Source organism: Mus musculus, chromosome 4 (genome assembly GCF_000001635.26).
Source record: "Mus musculus strain C57BL/6J chromosome 4, GRCm38.p6 C57BL/6J".
Lineage (NCBI taxonomy): Eukaryota > Metazoa > Chordata > Mammalia > Rodentia > Muridae > Mus > Mus musculus.
This window is the reverse complement of record NC_000070.6, coordinates 137682375-137696530: the sequence shown is the minus strand read 5'-3', so window position 1 is coordinate 137696530 and position 14156 is coordinate 137682375. Positions and strand designations below refer to the sequence as shown.

Sequence of the window (14156 nt, the reverse complement as noted above, 5' to 3'; positions counted from 1 at the left end):
GTCTTTTGAGACAGGATTTGTCTGTGTGTAGCCATGACTGCCTTGGAATTTGCTCAGTAGATCAGACTGGCCTTGAACTCACAGAGATCTGCCTGCTTCTACCTCCCAAGAGCTGAGATTAAAGACGTGTGCCACTACCACCTGGTATAAAATAAGTATGCCTTTAAAAAAAAAATACCCCACAGAATCAAGGAGAAGAGCCAGAGATGTAGCTCAGTGACACGATGCTTGCTTATCATGTGTGAGGCCCTGGGTTCCATCCCCAGTGTGTATGCAAATACACACATATACACACAACAGTGTTAGCCTGTGAACATTCGTAAATTTGCACTTAGGAAGTGTGTGGTAAAAGAAACCTGGAACCTCCCCTTTCTCTGCCTGTCTTCTTTCTTTGCTGACAACAGGCTGGGCTCTGTTCCAGAAGGTAGATATGAGCCAAGCCGTGAAGCAGCCAGCTGTGTGGGGGATTGGTCCCCTGCACGTTAAGGCAGGGCAGCCCTGGACTGCAGCTGGAGACCAGAGGAGCAGAGACAGAGGCCTGGGCAGGGCTTTTAAGGTGCCTGCTCCCCCCCACCCCCGTCCCAGCTCCATAGGACCCCCAGGGCTGGGATGAATCCCCATGGCTTCCAAGGTTTATCCAGATGCACCAGGGCAAACGAGGTTTAACCCTCTCTTAGCCAAGAGCAAACGGCACATGCTTTGGCCTGGAGACTCCATTTCTGCTTTCTCCTCTATAAACATGTACAAGAATGCACAGAGATCTGGGAAGCCGACGCAGCAGGGTTTGCAAAAGGAAAAGTCTGGAAGGTCCCCCTTAGCAGCCACTGAAGGAGGCCAGTAGGCAACAGAACATTCAAGATGGCTGAGCCCACCCACAGCATTGCACAAAGTAAAACACCTGCCAGGTCTGATGGCCCAGGCCTCTACCCATCGTTCCAAAGGCTCAGGTGGGATGGAATGTTCCAGGCCAGCCTGAGCAACTTAGTGAGGCAGTGCTCTCAACGAAGTGTAAACAGTTGGAGTACTCGTCTAGAGCATATGTGGCTCTGGGTTTGGTTCTTACCACCATAATAAAGCGAATACCGGAAAGCATTTCGAGGTACACAGAAGCTGTGAAGTACTAGGCAACAGGGATAGAGTAGGTCTCGAGTTCCTGTGGCTTAGGGCACATTAAGTAAGCAAAGCAAGCAGGCTGTGACGTAGTAGTACACACCCTTAAATCCCAGTACTTGGGAGGCCAAGGCAGACAGTTCTTTGTGAGTTCAAGGACAGGTTGGTTTATATAGTGAGTTCCAAGATGACACAGACTCTGTCGAAGGAAGGAAGGAAGGAAGGAAGGAAGGAAGGAAGGAAGGAAGGAAGGAAGGAAGGAAGGAAGGAAGGAAAAAAGGAAGGAAGAAAAAAGGAGGAAAGAGAAAGAAAGAAAGAAAGAAAGAAAGAAAGAAAGAAAGAAAGAAAGAAAGAAAGAAAGAAAGAGAGAGAGGGGGGGAGGGAGGGAGGGAGGGAGGGAGGAAGGAAGGAAGGAAGGAAGGAAGGAAGGAAGGAAGGAAGGAAGGAAAAAAGGAAGGAAGAAAAAAGGAGGAAAGAGAAAGAAAGAAAGAAAAAGAAAGAAAGAAAGGAAGAAAGAAAGAAAGAGGAAGGAAGGGAGGAAGGAAGGAAGGAAGGAAGGAAGGAAGGAAGGAAGAAAAAAGGAAGGAAGAAAAAAGGAGGAAAGAGAAAGAAAGAAAGAAAAAGAAAGAAAGAAAGGAAGGAAGGAAGGAAGGAAGGAAGGAAGGAAGGAAGGAAGAAAGAAAGAAAGAAAGAAAGAAAGAAAGAAAGAAAGAAAGAAAGAAAGAAAGAAAGAAAGAAAGAAAGAAAGAAAGAAAGAAAGAAAGAGGAAGGAAGGGAGGGACGGTAAAGCTGCAATAAAAATATATCATTTTCATAAAATGTCAAAACTACATGCGAATGTCCTCACAGCGTGTGTCTAAGATACATGATGGGGTTCCACCTTTCTCTGGGACACATTTTTCTTTTTTTTTTTTTTTGAGACAGGGTTTCTCTGTATAGCCCTGGCTGTCCTGGAACTCACTTTGTAGACCAGGCTGGCCTCGAACTCAGAAATCCGCCTGCCTCTGCCTCCCGAGTGCTGGGATTAAAGGCGTGCGCCACCACGCCCGGCCGGGACACATTTTTCTACTTTGAATTTTAATGAGAGCTGTGTGTGCTGTCACATGAACCTCCAGGTCGGCATGTGCTAGACAACCACTCTACCACTGAGCGATAGCCTCAGCCCTTTCTGAGGACTTAGTTTTGTGATTTTTAAAAAAGCAGAAAAGCCAGGCATAGGGCCACCTTGCCCATAATCCCAGCACATGAGAGGCGGAGGCAGGAGGATTGAAAGTTCAAGCTCATTGTTGGATTCACTACACAGTGAATTCAAGGCCAGCCTGGGCTGTATGAGACTTAGTCTCCAAAAAGAAATTAAGTAAGAAACGCTGACAGCCTATGTAAACCACCTCTGTGGTGGGGCGGAGGAAGCAGCTAGCAGCCTGGGTGGCTGGGTAGCAATTATATTAATTGACACAGTGTCTCACACTGTAGTCTGGCTGGCCTGAAACTCACTATGTAAACCAGGCTGGCCTTGAACTTACAAGGATCTGCCTGCTTCTTTCTCCCAAGTGCTGGGATCAGAGATGCTCGCCACCTCTCCAAGTACCCTTCCTTTCTTAAAACAAAACAAAAATCACATGCCACCACACCATCACGCTCGTGTGGAGGTCAGAGGACAGCTTTTAAGATTTGTCTTTCTCCTTCCACAATGTGGGCTCTAGGGACCAACTTAGCTTATCAGGCTTGGGAACAGCCCCCTTCGCCAGCTGAGTGGCTCCCCGGCCCCTACCCTGTCTTTTAAGAAAAAGAGGAGCCATGGTGACCCCAGTCCTTTGTGTCACCCTTGCCTGCAGCCTCCAAGCCACTGCCTGGGTTCCATGCAGGCTAACCAGTCGCTCGGCACCACCGTGAGCCTCTGGGGACAGATGAGGCGAAGGCCATGTAGTAACTTTTGATTCTCATATATGTGCAATAGCAGGTCCTGTGTATGGATGGTCAGTGTAACGACTGCCAGCTCTGATGTTCAACAGAACCAAGGGCCAGATCAGCCTCTGTATGTTTTGAAACTGGGCTAAGACCCACTGGCAAAAGGCTCGGTAGATTGGCATGTCTCAGTAGGTTGGCAAGACCCCGTGCTTAGACCGTGTGGGCAGAATAGCGGTATCCCAGCCATGGAAGACAAATGTGGGTTTGGAATTGCAGCAAGAGATGCAGAAGAGTTCACAGGCTCACAAGGAATTGAGGAATATTACACTGCAAGATAAAAGGATGTGAAGGAAATATTCTACTAATAATCGGATAAAAGAAAAAAAAAGACCAAGGGAAACTCAGCACTTATTCACACTGTTAGAGCCTGGCTCTTTTACCTTCTCCAGTCACCTAGAGAGGGGTACGCAGCACCCAGAGAGATCAGAGCCCTGAACCAGGTGGGAAGAGCCAAGCACTCAACTCCCTGGCACACCACACGTTTTCCCTGAGGGTTGAGGAAGGATACTGGTGTCACAGCAATGTCCAGGAAGCTAGCTCTGCCCGTCTCATTTGTAAATGCAAACACGGGCTCTGTGCCCAGCTGGCCACCAGCTGCAGGTTTGCCCCACTGCACCCCATTCCCACCCTAGAAACCTCCTGGTCACTTGGCAGGTGGGTAGTGGCTGGCCCAGCCCCCTCCCTAAGCTCTGAATAACTTGGTGTCAATCAACTTGTTTGTGGAAGACTTTGGCCTTGAAGGTCACCTGTTAGGGAAAGTGGCAGACCAGCCACACCTGCACATGCCTGAGTCTGAGGATGGGGGGGGGGCTGAGAACAGAAGTGGAGGCCTGGGGGCCCCCAGTTTAGTTCCTGGCTGTGTAAAGATCTGTGTGTGTGGTCTGTGCCTCCGGGCCTCAGTTTCTCCAATGTGCAGGGATAGTAGCCACCCCACCCTGCAGGTTAATGGGAAAATTCTCAGACAGTCAGCCACCTCCTGTGAGGGGGGGGGGGCAGGGCTCCAGGAGCCAGGCTGTTTACAGTGGGTGTGTCTGTCTCTTCTGAGTTTTGGGTTCCCTGCAGCCGAGCAAGGGGTGGGGGGTGCGTGCGGTGCAGGGTGAGAAGTGGCTGGGTGTGCATGACAGGAAGTGGAGGTGGCAGAGAACACTCTTGTGTCTGGGGCATGCGTGGGCTTGGGAGCCAGTGTGCTCACATGGGATTGTGCCACCCACCTGCATAATGGCTTCATTCTGTGTGAGGATGAAGATACGCTGCCTCACGTGGCTCCCATCCTCCCCTTCAGAACGGTCCTCCCTCGCCAGCCCTGGGACACTAACAATTCCAGGTCTTTGCACACCACCTGTGCCAGTCCTCACAATGGCACCTCAGGCTCTGCCCTGCGTCTGCCTCTCCTGAGCCCCCTACAAACCAGGAGAGGTGTCCCACTTAACAGCCTGCCTCAAAAGCTTGCACTGGGTCCATAGAACCTTGTTATTAGAACTTGCTCAGTGTCCATGCAGTGTGACACACTGGATGCCCAGCTCGTTGGGTTACCATCAACCCACTCAATCCAGTGGGTCGCCACTGCTGCTTAGCGAGGGGTATTCATGTGGTAGATCCTATGTTCACCACGCAGCTGTCTGCTAGACCAGGCTATGAGGGTGGACTTGAAGCTCTCTGGGTACCTGGTCACCCATGTAAGGGACCCTTGAAGGTCCCTTGAAGGGACCCCACCCTTCAAGGGACCTCTGGTCACATGGGTATCTGGCTAGGGAAGGCAGAGGACTGTCACCAAGCTGGCTGAGGTAAGAGACAGGGACATAAAATCTTATTTCTGACTCCTAGAGCAGAGCATCTGCTACCTGGACCGACCACCCCTCTCACCACAGACTTTCCCATCACTCCTGGCAACCACCCCAATATCCTTCAGGGGCAAGCTCCTATATATCCCTGTTCCAGACCATGCTACCCATTTGAAATCACTCAGTGGCCCATTAGCTCATCTTATGTCTGTTCCTCAACTGGAAGGAAGCTGTGGGAGGCTAGGGACCTCACTCATCCAGATCCCGCAGCCTCGGGTGAATAGCTGGCCCAGGACATGAACCCGGGAAGTATTTGCTAAATGAATTAACAGCTAATGAAAAGCCTTATTGGGGGGGGGGGGTGCTGGAGAGGCTCAGTGGTTAGAGCACTGGCTGCTCTTCCAGAGGTCTTGAGTTCAATTCCCAGCAAGCACATGGTGACTCACAACCCTCTTAATGGGATCTGATGCCTTCTTCTGTTGTGTCTGAAGATAGTGACAGTGTACTCACATACATAAAATAAATGTATCTTAAAGAAAGAAAAGAAAAGTCTTACAGGGCCAGGCATGGTGGCACACACTTTTAATCTCAGTACTGGGGGGGTGGGGGTGGGGAGACAGAGGCAGGAATATTGTTGTGAATTCGAAGCCAGCCTGGTCTTGATAAGAGTTCTAGGACAATCAGGGCTAAATAGAGAGACCCTGTCTCAAAAGAACAACAATGATAACAACAAAGGAAAGAGAGGGGGAGAGGGGAAAGAGGAGAGACAGAGAGAGTGACAGAGACAGAGAGAGAGAGAGAGAGAGAGACCTAAAGGACACTTATGTGGCGACTACGTCCCTGTTTATATGTTTATGGGTATAAACATGTTCAGACACGGCAAGCTTCAAGCCCAAACTCACACAGCAAATAGCCAGGCCAGGTCAAAGGAGCTAGCCGTGCTGGAGCCTAGGTGCCCAAGAATGTATGGGGATGGCCTTAGTTATACGAAGAAGTGATTTACCCACAGGTCACTTGGGTCACCAGGCAGGCTTCCCTCCAGTATGTCCTTTTCATGTCACTGGCCCTGAAATGGGGAATCCCAGACATCCACTGCATCAGGGAAGAAAGGAAGACTCAGGTGAGGGACAGCTCGGGGTGGTCAGCTGGGACGGCCAGCATGTGTGGGCCAGAGCCAGAGCACCAGTAGGCACTGTGTTCATTCACGTAGGAACAGGAGAAGGTGTCATCACCCTCGGGCAGAGGCCTCCAGGACATCAAGCAGACCGGCCCCTGTGTATTCAATGACAGTGGAAGAGGAGGAGGACCATGGTCAGGGTCGGGTGTGTGCCAGGCCTTAAGTTGGTCCTTAGTGCAGCATGCTACCTTGTAGAATCACCATCACAGTTTCTAGCCAAATCTTGCCGGGGTCCCAAATAACCTATTTCCCCTCTAGTTATATGAATGCCAGCATCTGCCTGGGGTCGGGGCAAGAGGCTCAGCTAACCTGGACATGTGTGTGGTGTCTTGACTTGAACCCATTTATTCACTGGGCCTAGTTCCTTGTTCCTCTGTTATAACTCTGTCTCTGTCTCTCCCCCACTCCTGCACCCCCCCACACTCCAGGCTAAAGACCTAACAAGTAGGGAAACTGAGGCCCCCAGAGGCTCCCTAGCTTCCCAAATCTGTGGTGGCATTCACAAGCCAGGCCCAAAGTCAAGAATCTAGAGCTCAGCCCACCCTGAGCACCAGCAGGATACTGGTCTCCAAAGCCCCAGAAAAATTCAGCTTCAAAGAAGAGTTCGGGATAAGTCCTGATTTGAGGGTTCAGAGACTCCCGACACTCCCACCCCCAGGAGATCACACATGGCCTCGTGGGTAACTGCTGCTCTCAGCGGCCAGACATGGCCAAGGCTCTGTGCCCTGCACATGCCATCTGCTCTTCTCTGCCATGATCCCCTAGAACATCCTCTCGCACGTGCTCATCCCCTACCGGACACAAGCCACAAACTCTGTCTCCCTACCAATCTGTCGCGCACATGCGCAGTGCCATTCAGCCTGCCCGTCTATCGCGCACATGCGCAGTGCCATGCAGCCCACTTCCCTCTTGGGTCATTGTAGTGAAAGGGTCAGTGTTGTTAGCTTGAAAGAATCTAGAATCACGTGACTGAAGTGTGGGATTGTTTTGATTGGATGGGGAGAGCCAGTTTCTGTGGATGGCAGTTCCCTAGCTGTCACCCTGGACCCTATGAGGAGAGTAAGCAAGCTGAGCAGCAGGCATTCCTGGCTCTCTTTCCTGGTTGGGGATGGGATGTGACCAGCTGCTTCCAGCTCCCATTGCCTTGCTTTCCCTGCCATGACAGTCTGTGCTTTTAATCTGGGCTCATTCTTTTCCTCTCTGGACTGAGTAACTCCAAGAGTCATGGCTTTTTTTTTTTTTTTTTTTTTTTTTTTTTTTTTGCGTCTACTGCTTGCCACCTGACCCCTGGTTTGCACAGGCTTTGGCTCTCTGAGAGTTCCCCACATTAATACCCAAATTTGTCTACTTTGGCCAATAACCTTGCATAAGATCCCGCATTCCGGGTTAGAGAGATGGCTCAGTGGTTAAGAGCACTGACTGCTCTTCCAGAGGTTCTGAGTTCAAATCCCAGCAACCGCATGGTAGCTCACAACCATCTGTAATGGGATCTGATACCCTCTTCTGGTGTGTCTGAAGACAGTATACTCATATTCATAAATAAATAAATTAAAAAATAAAAGATCCTGCACCCCAAGATACCAAGAAAGCCTCCTCCTAAGCCACCCCCTAAGTCACCCCAAGTGCTCAGACACATGACACACGGTCTTTGTGTACTAATGAATCCTTTCTTTCAGCGTAAATACTCACAGAGGCAGAAAACATCCCCAGAGAGCCTCGGCGCCGTAGTTTCTAATGATAGCACTGACATGATCATGGGTCATGGAAGGCCCAGCGGCAAAGCAGGTTGAGAAATGCCACAAAGTAACTGAGTGGAAGCCAGAGTGGGCATTTGAACCTGGGTCTGTCTAACTACGAGGTTCAGAGCTTTCCTGGCAAAGGGTGCAGCCTGAGCATCCGCAGGATGTAGGGACAAGCAAGACCGAGCAAGAACCAACCTTGAACAGGTGTGGGTGCTATGCACGGGATTCATGGCAATCATTTGCCTAGGCCAAACTGCAAAACCATAGCCGTCCAGGCTCAAAATCTACCTCGGCAGGACCTAACTCTGGTCTCCTGAAGCTACAGAGAAGCTTCCTGGCAAAAGGTGTCTCTCGTAGGCCCCTTCCAGGGGTTGCCCTTTTGTACAGCATGATGGGAAGGGTCAAGGAGAGTGGCTTCGGCTAAGCTGGAGGGTGAAGGGAGCCAGGATGCAAATATGCAACCCTGCCTAGGAGGAGCTGCCTCAGAGGGCTCCCTTCTCTTACTGAAGAGCTGTGTGTGTGTGTGTGTGTGTGTGTGTGTGTGTGTGTGTGTGTGTGTGTGTGTGTGTAGGAGGGTCAGACCCCAGAACACACACAGGCTCGGGCAGCTCAGACCCTTTGGAACGTAGCTAAACTGCTTAGCAGTGCAAGGGACCACTTCAAGGGCAGGGAGCTGCCTGTCACTGGGAACATACAAGAGGATGTGACAAGTGGGCCAGTAAGATGGCTCAGCAGATAAGGGTGCTTGCTGTCCAGCATGGAACCTGTGTCCCTTCCCGCCCGACCCCCCAAGGACGCATCTCACGGGAGGAAAGAACTGCTTCCTGAAAGTTGTCCTCTGACTTCCACAAGCACGCTGTGGCGCTTCATAACTCCCCCCCCCCAACTAACTAAAATAAATAAACATAATAAAATTTTTTTAAAAGAAAGGGTGACGGGTCAATGGAGGCACAGGAGGCTCAAGAGGCCCATAAATTTAGTTGAAGGTAGAGATGTGTTTTTCTCACAAGGCCCCGAAAGCTTCTAGCAGCACTCAAGGGGATCACGAGCAGACGAAGCGGTTCCTTGCCAAGTGGGAGGCTACAAGAGGTGCTTCTCCTGCCAAGGACTCCAGGGGCTCTGTAACCTTTAAGATTCCTCAAAGCCAGGCAGCTGAGACTTCGTGCTACCGTAGGGCAGTGACTGACCTATCTAACCCCGGTCCCGCACCCATCTTACCTGCAGAACCCACTCGGTCCTGGCCTCTCCCAAGCTCACACCCACCTGTGGCCTCACGCCCCCTCAGGCTTCCAGTCACCTGCTCCTTACTGTCCATAGGACATACTGAGCACATTCCTGCCTCAGGACCTGCTGTTCCTGGATACCCCAAACTCTTCTCGTGTCTGGCTCCACCCCTTCCTCAAGTTCCAGTCTAAACACTAGATCTTAAAATCCTTCCAGAACGTTCTCTCCCCGCCTCAGCTTCCTCCTGGCCTGGGAACAATGCATGGCTTGTGGAATCACTGGGACAAAGCAGCTCATCTACCTGTGTGAAGGGCAGTGGGACGCAACCCAGAGCGGTCAGCCTCCTCTGTCACTCGTAAGCCTGCTTGTGACTTCAGTGCGAGGCAGAGGCAGATATCTGTCAGCTTATAATCCCTTTTTCCTATTCATTTCTCAAATGAGGATAACAAGGCCCAGAGAAGTACTGCCAGTCGTGGCCAAACAGAAATATCTCGGTTGGTCTCGTGTTTCACTGACTCCAGCACCTGGAACCCTGCCCACACACAGTAGGTGTTTAGTGGTCGCTGCAAACTCCTCGAACACAGTAGGTGTTTAATGGTTGCTGCTGATTCTCAATTCTCAGAAACCTGTAGGTACAAAATAGTTGCCTGAGGCCAAGTGGGTACATGGTAAATAATCATAGCTCCACTCCACTCTGGACAGCCAGGAGTGTGTGTGTGTGTGTGTGTGTGTGTGTGTGTGTGTGTGTGTGTGTGTGTGTGTGCTTCAGACTCCATCAGCTACCTCTGTTCTTGTATGTCTAGGTCTAGGAACTTAGGTCCCTCTCAGAATGGCTGCTGGGATGTATTCTTGCCCCTGTGTCCTATAGGATTCCTCAGTCTTGTTTAGCTGGGAGAGACAACACTTACTGCCTTGGCCAGCTCAACCTTGGTGTTGGCCCCACAAGGTCCCTGCCCAGAGCCGGGAGCAGGTGTGGGCTCAGGAGGCAGCTGCTGGCTCCCAGCCTGGGCTCTGCCAGCTGCCCGCCGGGGGCCTACCCACCAGATGCATAATAGATGAGGAGGCCCAGCGGGCTGTGCCTACTTGGCATTTCAAAACTGCTAATGAAGCCTGTGCCAGGTCCCAAGACCTCTGGCTTTATGACGGCTGAGAGGAGCCACTGAGGGCAGGGACCACCACCAAAGCCCACTTCACACCTGCTGCATCTGGAAGATTGAGCTGGCAGGCCCCGTTACCAATCACTGACTGCCTGTTCTGTCAGCCACTTGCCCTGCGTCTCCGTTCCCTCATCTATAAAGTGAGGCCCTGGCCACACTGTGGAGGGAACACATCTTGGTGGCAGGTGAGTCCTCCCTGTGAGACACTCGGCAATGACTCTCATTTGGGACACATTTGGGGCCACCTCCCTCCCTCTGCTCTCCCACAGCAAGGTACCCATTTCTGTAGTTTCCAGGCTCGACCAAGGTCCCTTCTCCAGCAAGAGAGGGAGCCCGATTTAAGTCCACCCTACCTACCAGCTGCAAGACCTTTACCATCCTCTGGCTAAATTGTGGCCTGTGAAATGCAGGTCTGTTCTCAGGGCTGACCAAGGCCATCACAGAGGAGTGACCAGCACCGTGTTGGCTGGGCTCTGTGCCTTTGCCTCCAAGACCCCTAGTTTTCAGGACCGACCAATGGCTTCTCTCACAGTCCTTCCCAGAAGCCCCTGCCTTGTGCAAGCCCACCAGCTGCCCCCAGACCTCTTGTCCTGCCTCCATCTGGATTCACCTTAAATGCCCAGCCCCTACACCAGGTTAGCTGGGTCCTCAGGGCTGCAGAGGCAGAATCACACCTCCATTCTGAGATATCCACCCAGGCACTTGGCTGGGTGCAGTGGGGGACAGAGCCCTGCTGATCTGGGACTCACAGGTATCTGAAGTGAAGCCCTGAAGGAGCTGTGACAGAGGAGTGCAGGGCCTGTCTCATACTTCAGGGTCACATGGACACATTCAATGCCACAGACAGCACCTTATAGAAACTCCCATCCCAGCAAACGGGTTGAGCTCTGAGAAGGGCTTTGAGAAGTGACTGACCTGCCCAAGGTCCCACGACTAGAACATGTCAGAGGCAGATTCCTCCCACACCTGTCAGCCTTCCCAGGCCTTGCTCTTTCTGCTAACTAGGGAACAATCAGTAACGTGTGTGAGATAAACAAGCAGGCGTGATGTGGGATCAGAAAAGAACTCCCTCCCCTGCCACCCAGCAGCTGAAGAGAGAAGGTATCTGGAGGAAGCATGCTGGGATAGCAGGGGAGACACATGTGCAAAGCATTGTGGTAGTTCTAATCAGGTGTCCCTGTTGGCCAGAGATGCAGGCCCTGTGAGAAATAAAGTCCTGCTAGAGAGGAAGGCAGGGGCAGGTCATGTGTATCAGGAAATATGGTAGGAAGTTTGCCATTCCGGGTGTAGGCTAGGACAGGACTGGCTGTAGGAACGGGGTGGGGTGGGGCACATCCGGATTAGCACCTCGGACAGCTGCTAAAGCAGTGGCGGGGCAGGGCAAGGAATTATGGGTAACAGGTGCATCCTGAGGACTCAAGATCCTTACATCCCAGAGAGTGTCAAAGCCACACAGCCGGTCAGTTGCTCTCCGTCCTGGGGCCCTGTCTTTAGCTCTTGGTTCAGAGCGCTTGCCTAAGTCAGCCTTGGATACCTGACCCCACTGGAACCTCCCTGAGGCTTGGAGACCCCTGCTCAGAGCTGGAGGAAGATATAGACCTGGAGGAAGATATAGACCTGGAGGAAGATATAGACCTGGAGGAAGATATAGACCTGGAGGAAGATATAGACCTGGAGGCGGCTGTTGGTTTCCATCAGGTTCCCATGTAGGTTCGACATCAAAGTTCAATTCTCTGTGGCCTTGGGCAAGTCACTTGTCTACTCTGTCTCACCCAGACAGAATTAGAGATAACAGTCGTAAAATCAGAGCTGTGCTCGGGATGACTTGAGTCAATACATACAAGCGCCTGACAGTCACAAAGTACCTGACAAGTGGCAGTTACTGCTGCTTGAAGCTTTGCAAGGGAGCCACCTTCCTCACCTCTGTTGGCATCTCCTCACCCGACCCCTGCTCTGGGCATACCAATCTGACTCAGCATGGCACCAGGGCAGAGCTCAGAAAGGGAGAGTCACTGGCCCCCAAGCTGCACAGTGAGCAACAAAGGGAACTGAGGAAGGGGCCCTGGAGCTCAGCCTAAGTACCTCCTGCTCTGCTTCCCAGGGCCTTGGGCACTCCAGCAGCTGGAACACTGTGGGGTGTGCAGGCTCCAGGAACCCCCCCCAGCAGGGGCAGGAACCTAGAATGGGGGCTGGAGCCACAGGGGAGCTCCCACTGGCATTGAGGCAACTGCAGGAAGAGCCGGAAGGGCCATGTGATGTTAGTGCCAGGGAAGCTGGGAGGTGCCCGCCTGTGGGACATCAGGTGCCCAGTGCTGTGTGAATCTCGAGGTGAGGCTGCACCTCTGCCCACTGCCTGGTGCCTCTTGGTGTTGGGGAAGCTGTTGATGCTACCTCCTCCAAAGGGAGGGTGGCCTCAGACACAGGGAACAGCTTCGGGGCTCAGTATGAATGGGACTAAAGGATTGGGGGTCAGCAAGAAGGCAGGACACCTCCTGCCCAGCGAAGAGGCACACCAGGGCAAAGATTGGTGAATGGAAAGGGAAGGAAATATTTGGATGAGGGCCTCTCACACACCAGCCTGGGTCTGCACGCCTGAGTTCTCCAACCTCACGCCACAAAATAGGCATCTATACCCCCATATCCCAGATGAGATAGCTGAGGTTCAGGGAAGTGGCAAAGCTAAGATCTGACTCCAAGGCTGAGCTTCAGCAACAACCGTGAGGAGAATATGTGGGTTCTAGGGGAAAGATCTCCCGTGCCCTGCCCTGAGGGCTGTAGGTCCGATTTGTCATTATAGAGGGTGGGAATGGGCTGGGGGTGCTCTCAGGGAGCAGCCAAGGCAACCCAGGTGCTCCCGAGGACCCCCGGTACTCACCACACACTCTGTCGAAGGGAGAAGGATTTGTCCACCCTGAAACACAGTAAGTGGATAGCCCATGAGGGGTCATCTGTCATGGCCTTGCAAGGTGCACCAGACCCATTCCGATCTATCCTGCCCCCTGGTGGCCAGAAGAGACACTGCTGCTAAAGGTACCAGATGGCCTCATAATCTGACCAGACCCTGAGGTCAGGGTGGACCCCTGGGAAGGTGGGCCAAGGCTATGCAAATGAGGAACAGGAGCAGGGAACATGAGTGTTGGCAGGGGTGGAGTCAGAAGTGGTTCTGAGCCGAGCAGAGGACAGTGTTAGAGGGTCAGGGTAAGGCTATAGAGGTGCGGACAGGCTGGGAGGTGTGCTAGGTGGTTATGGCTCATGGCAGGATTCCATGTCCTCCGCAAGCCCCACAGGCTTGTCCCAGCTCATATTCACCCAGGAGCCAATCACCTCGGTACCTGAGCAATCCTCCCCTCACCCCAACAACACACCCCTGCACTTCCGAATTCATGGGCATCCCCAGACGACATTCCCTGTGCCCTGTAAGCCTGGACTGGAGGAGGGTGGGTGGGCAGGGCCATCTGAAAGGGCACCTTGATGTGGGGGAGCGTTGGGGCTTTGCCCTCCTCCCTAGTGGGGGACCACAGGACTGGGTCACTGTTGGGAAAACAAACAGCCTTGCCTTTTGCCTGAAGCAAGCAAAGAGCAGAGAGGAAGGGAAAAACTAGGCTGCAATGGTTGAGGGGTGGGGGACCAGAGGGGGTTGGGACTGGGGGCGGGGTGGGCACGGAGCTAGGGTGCATGGAGGATCCTGCTGGGGAGAAAGTAAGACTGGGAAAGCCAAGACTCATAGCCAAGATTACAAAGCAGACCCCGCCCTCACCTTCTGAGCTGCCTGGATGAAAGTCCCACACCACCTAAGCTGGCCTCACTTGACAGCTAAGGCCTTGCCCCCAAAAGGTGCTTCTCTGTCTGTCCACCTTGTCCCTCTGCAGGGGGTCTCTTCTGAGGTTGAGCAGCCAAGAAGAGAGCACCTACCCTACACACAGCTCATGGGACACTGACTGAAGCCCACGGCACCACACCAAACCCTAACTGTCCCTCTGACGGTTATGAGGCCAGA

General features: G+C 52.5%; 1 protein-coding gene across 22 annotated transcripts in view; it reads right to left on the bottom strand.

The window, feature by feature from the left end:
• The window catches only part of Rap1gap (Rap1 GTPase-activating protein), a 65151-nt gene that overhangs the window by 33331 nt on the left and 17664 nt on the right, over nucleotides 1-14156 (bottom strand). For 9 of the 22 annotated variants that reach the window (XR_390722.2, XR_390723.4, XR_001784080.2 and 6 more), the window contains exon 2: nucleotides 13035-13070. The exons of the other annotated variants lie outside the window; for them this stretch is intronic. Coding sequence is in view for 4 of the 9 variants with exons in the window: in XM_006538475.4 (XP_006538538.1) it covers nucleotides 13035-13070 (36 nt within the window). In the remaining 5 variants the exon portion in view is untranslated. The remainder of the gene's footprint in view (nucleotides 1-13034; nucleotides 13071-14156) is intronic. 22 annotated transcript variants of the gene reach the window in all.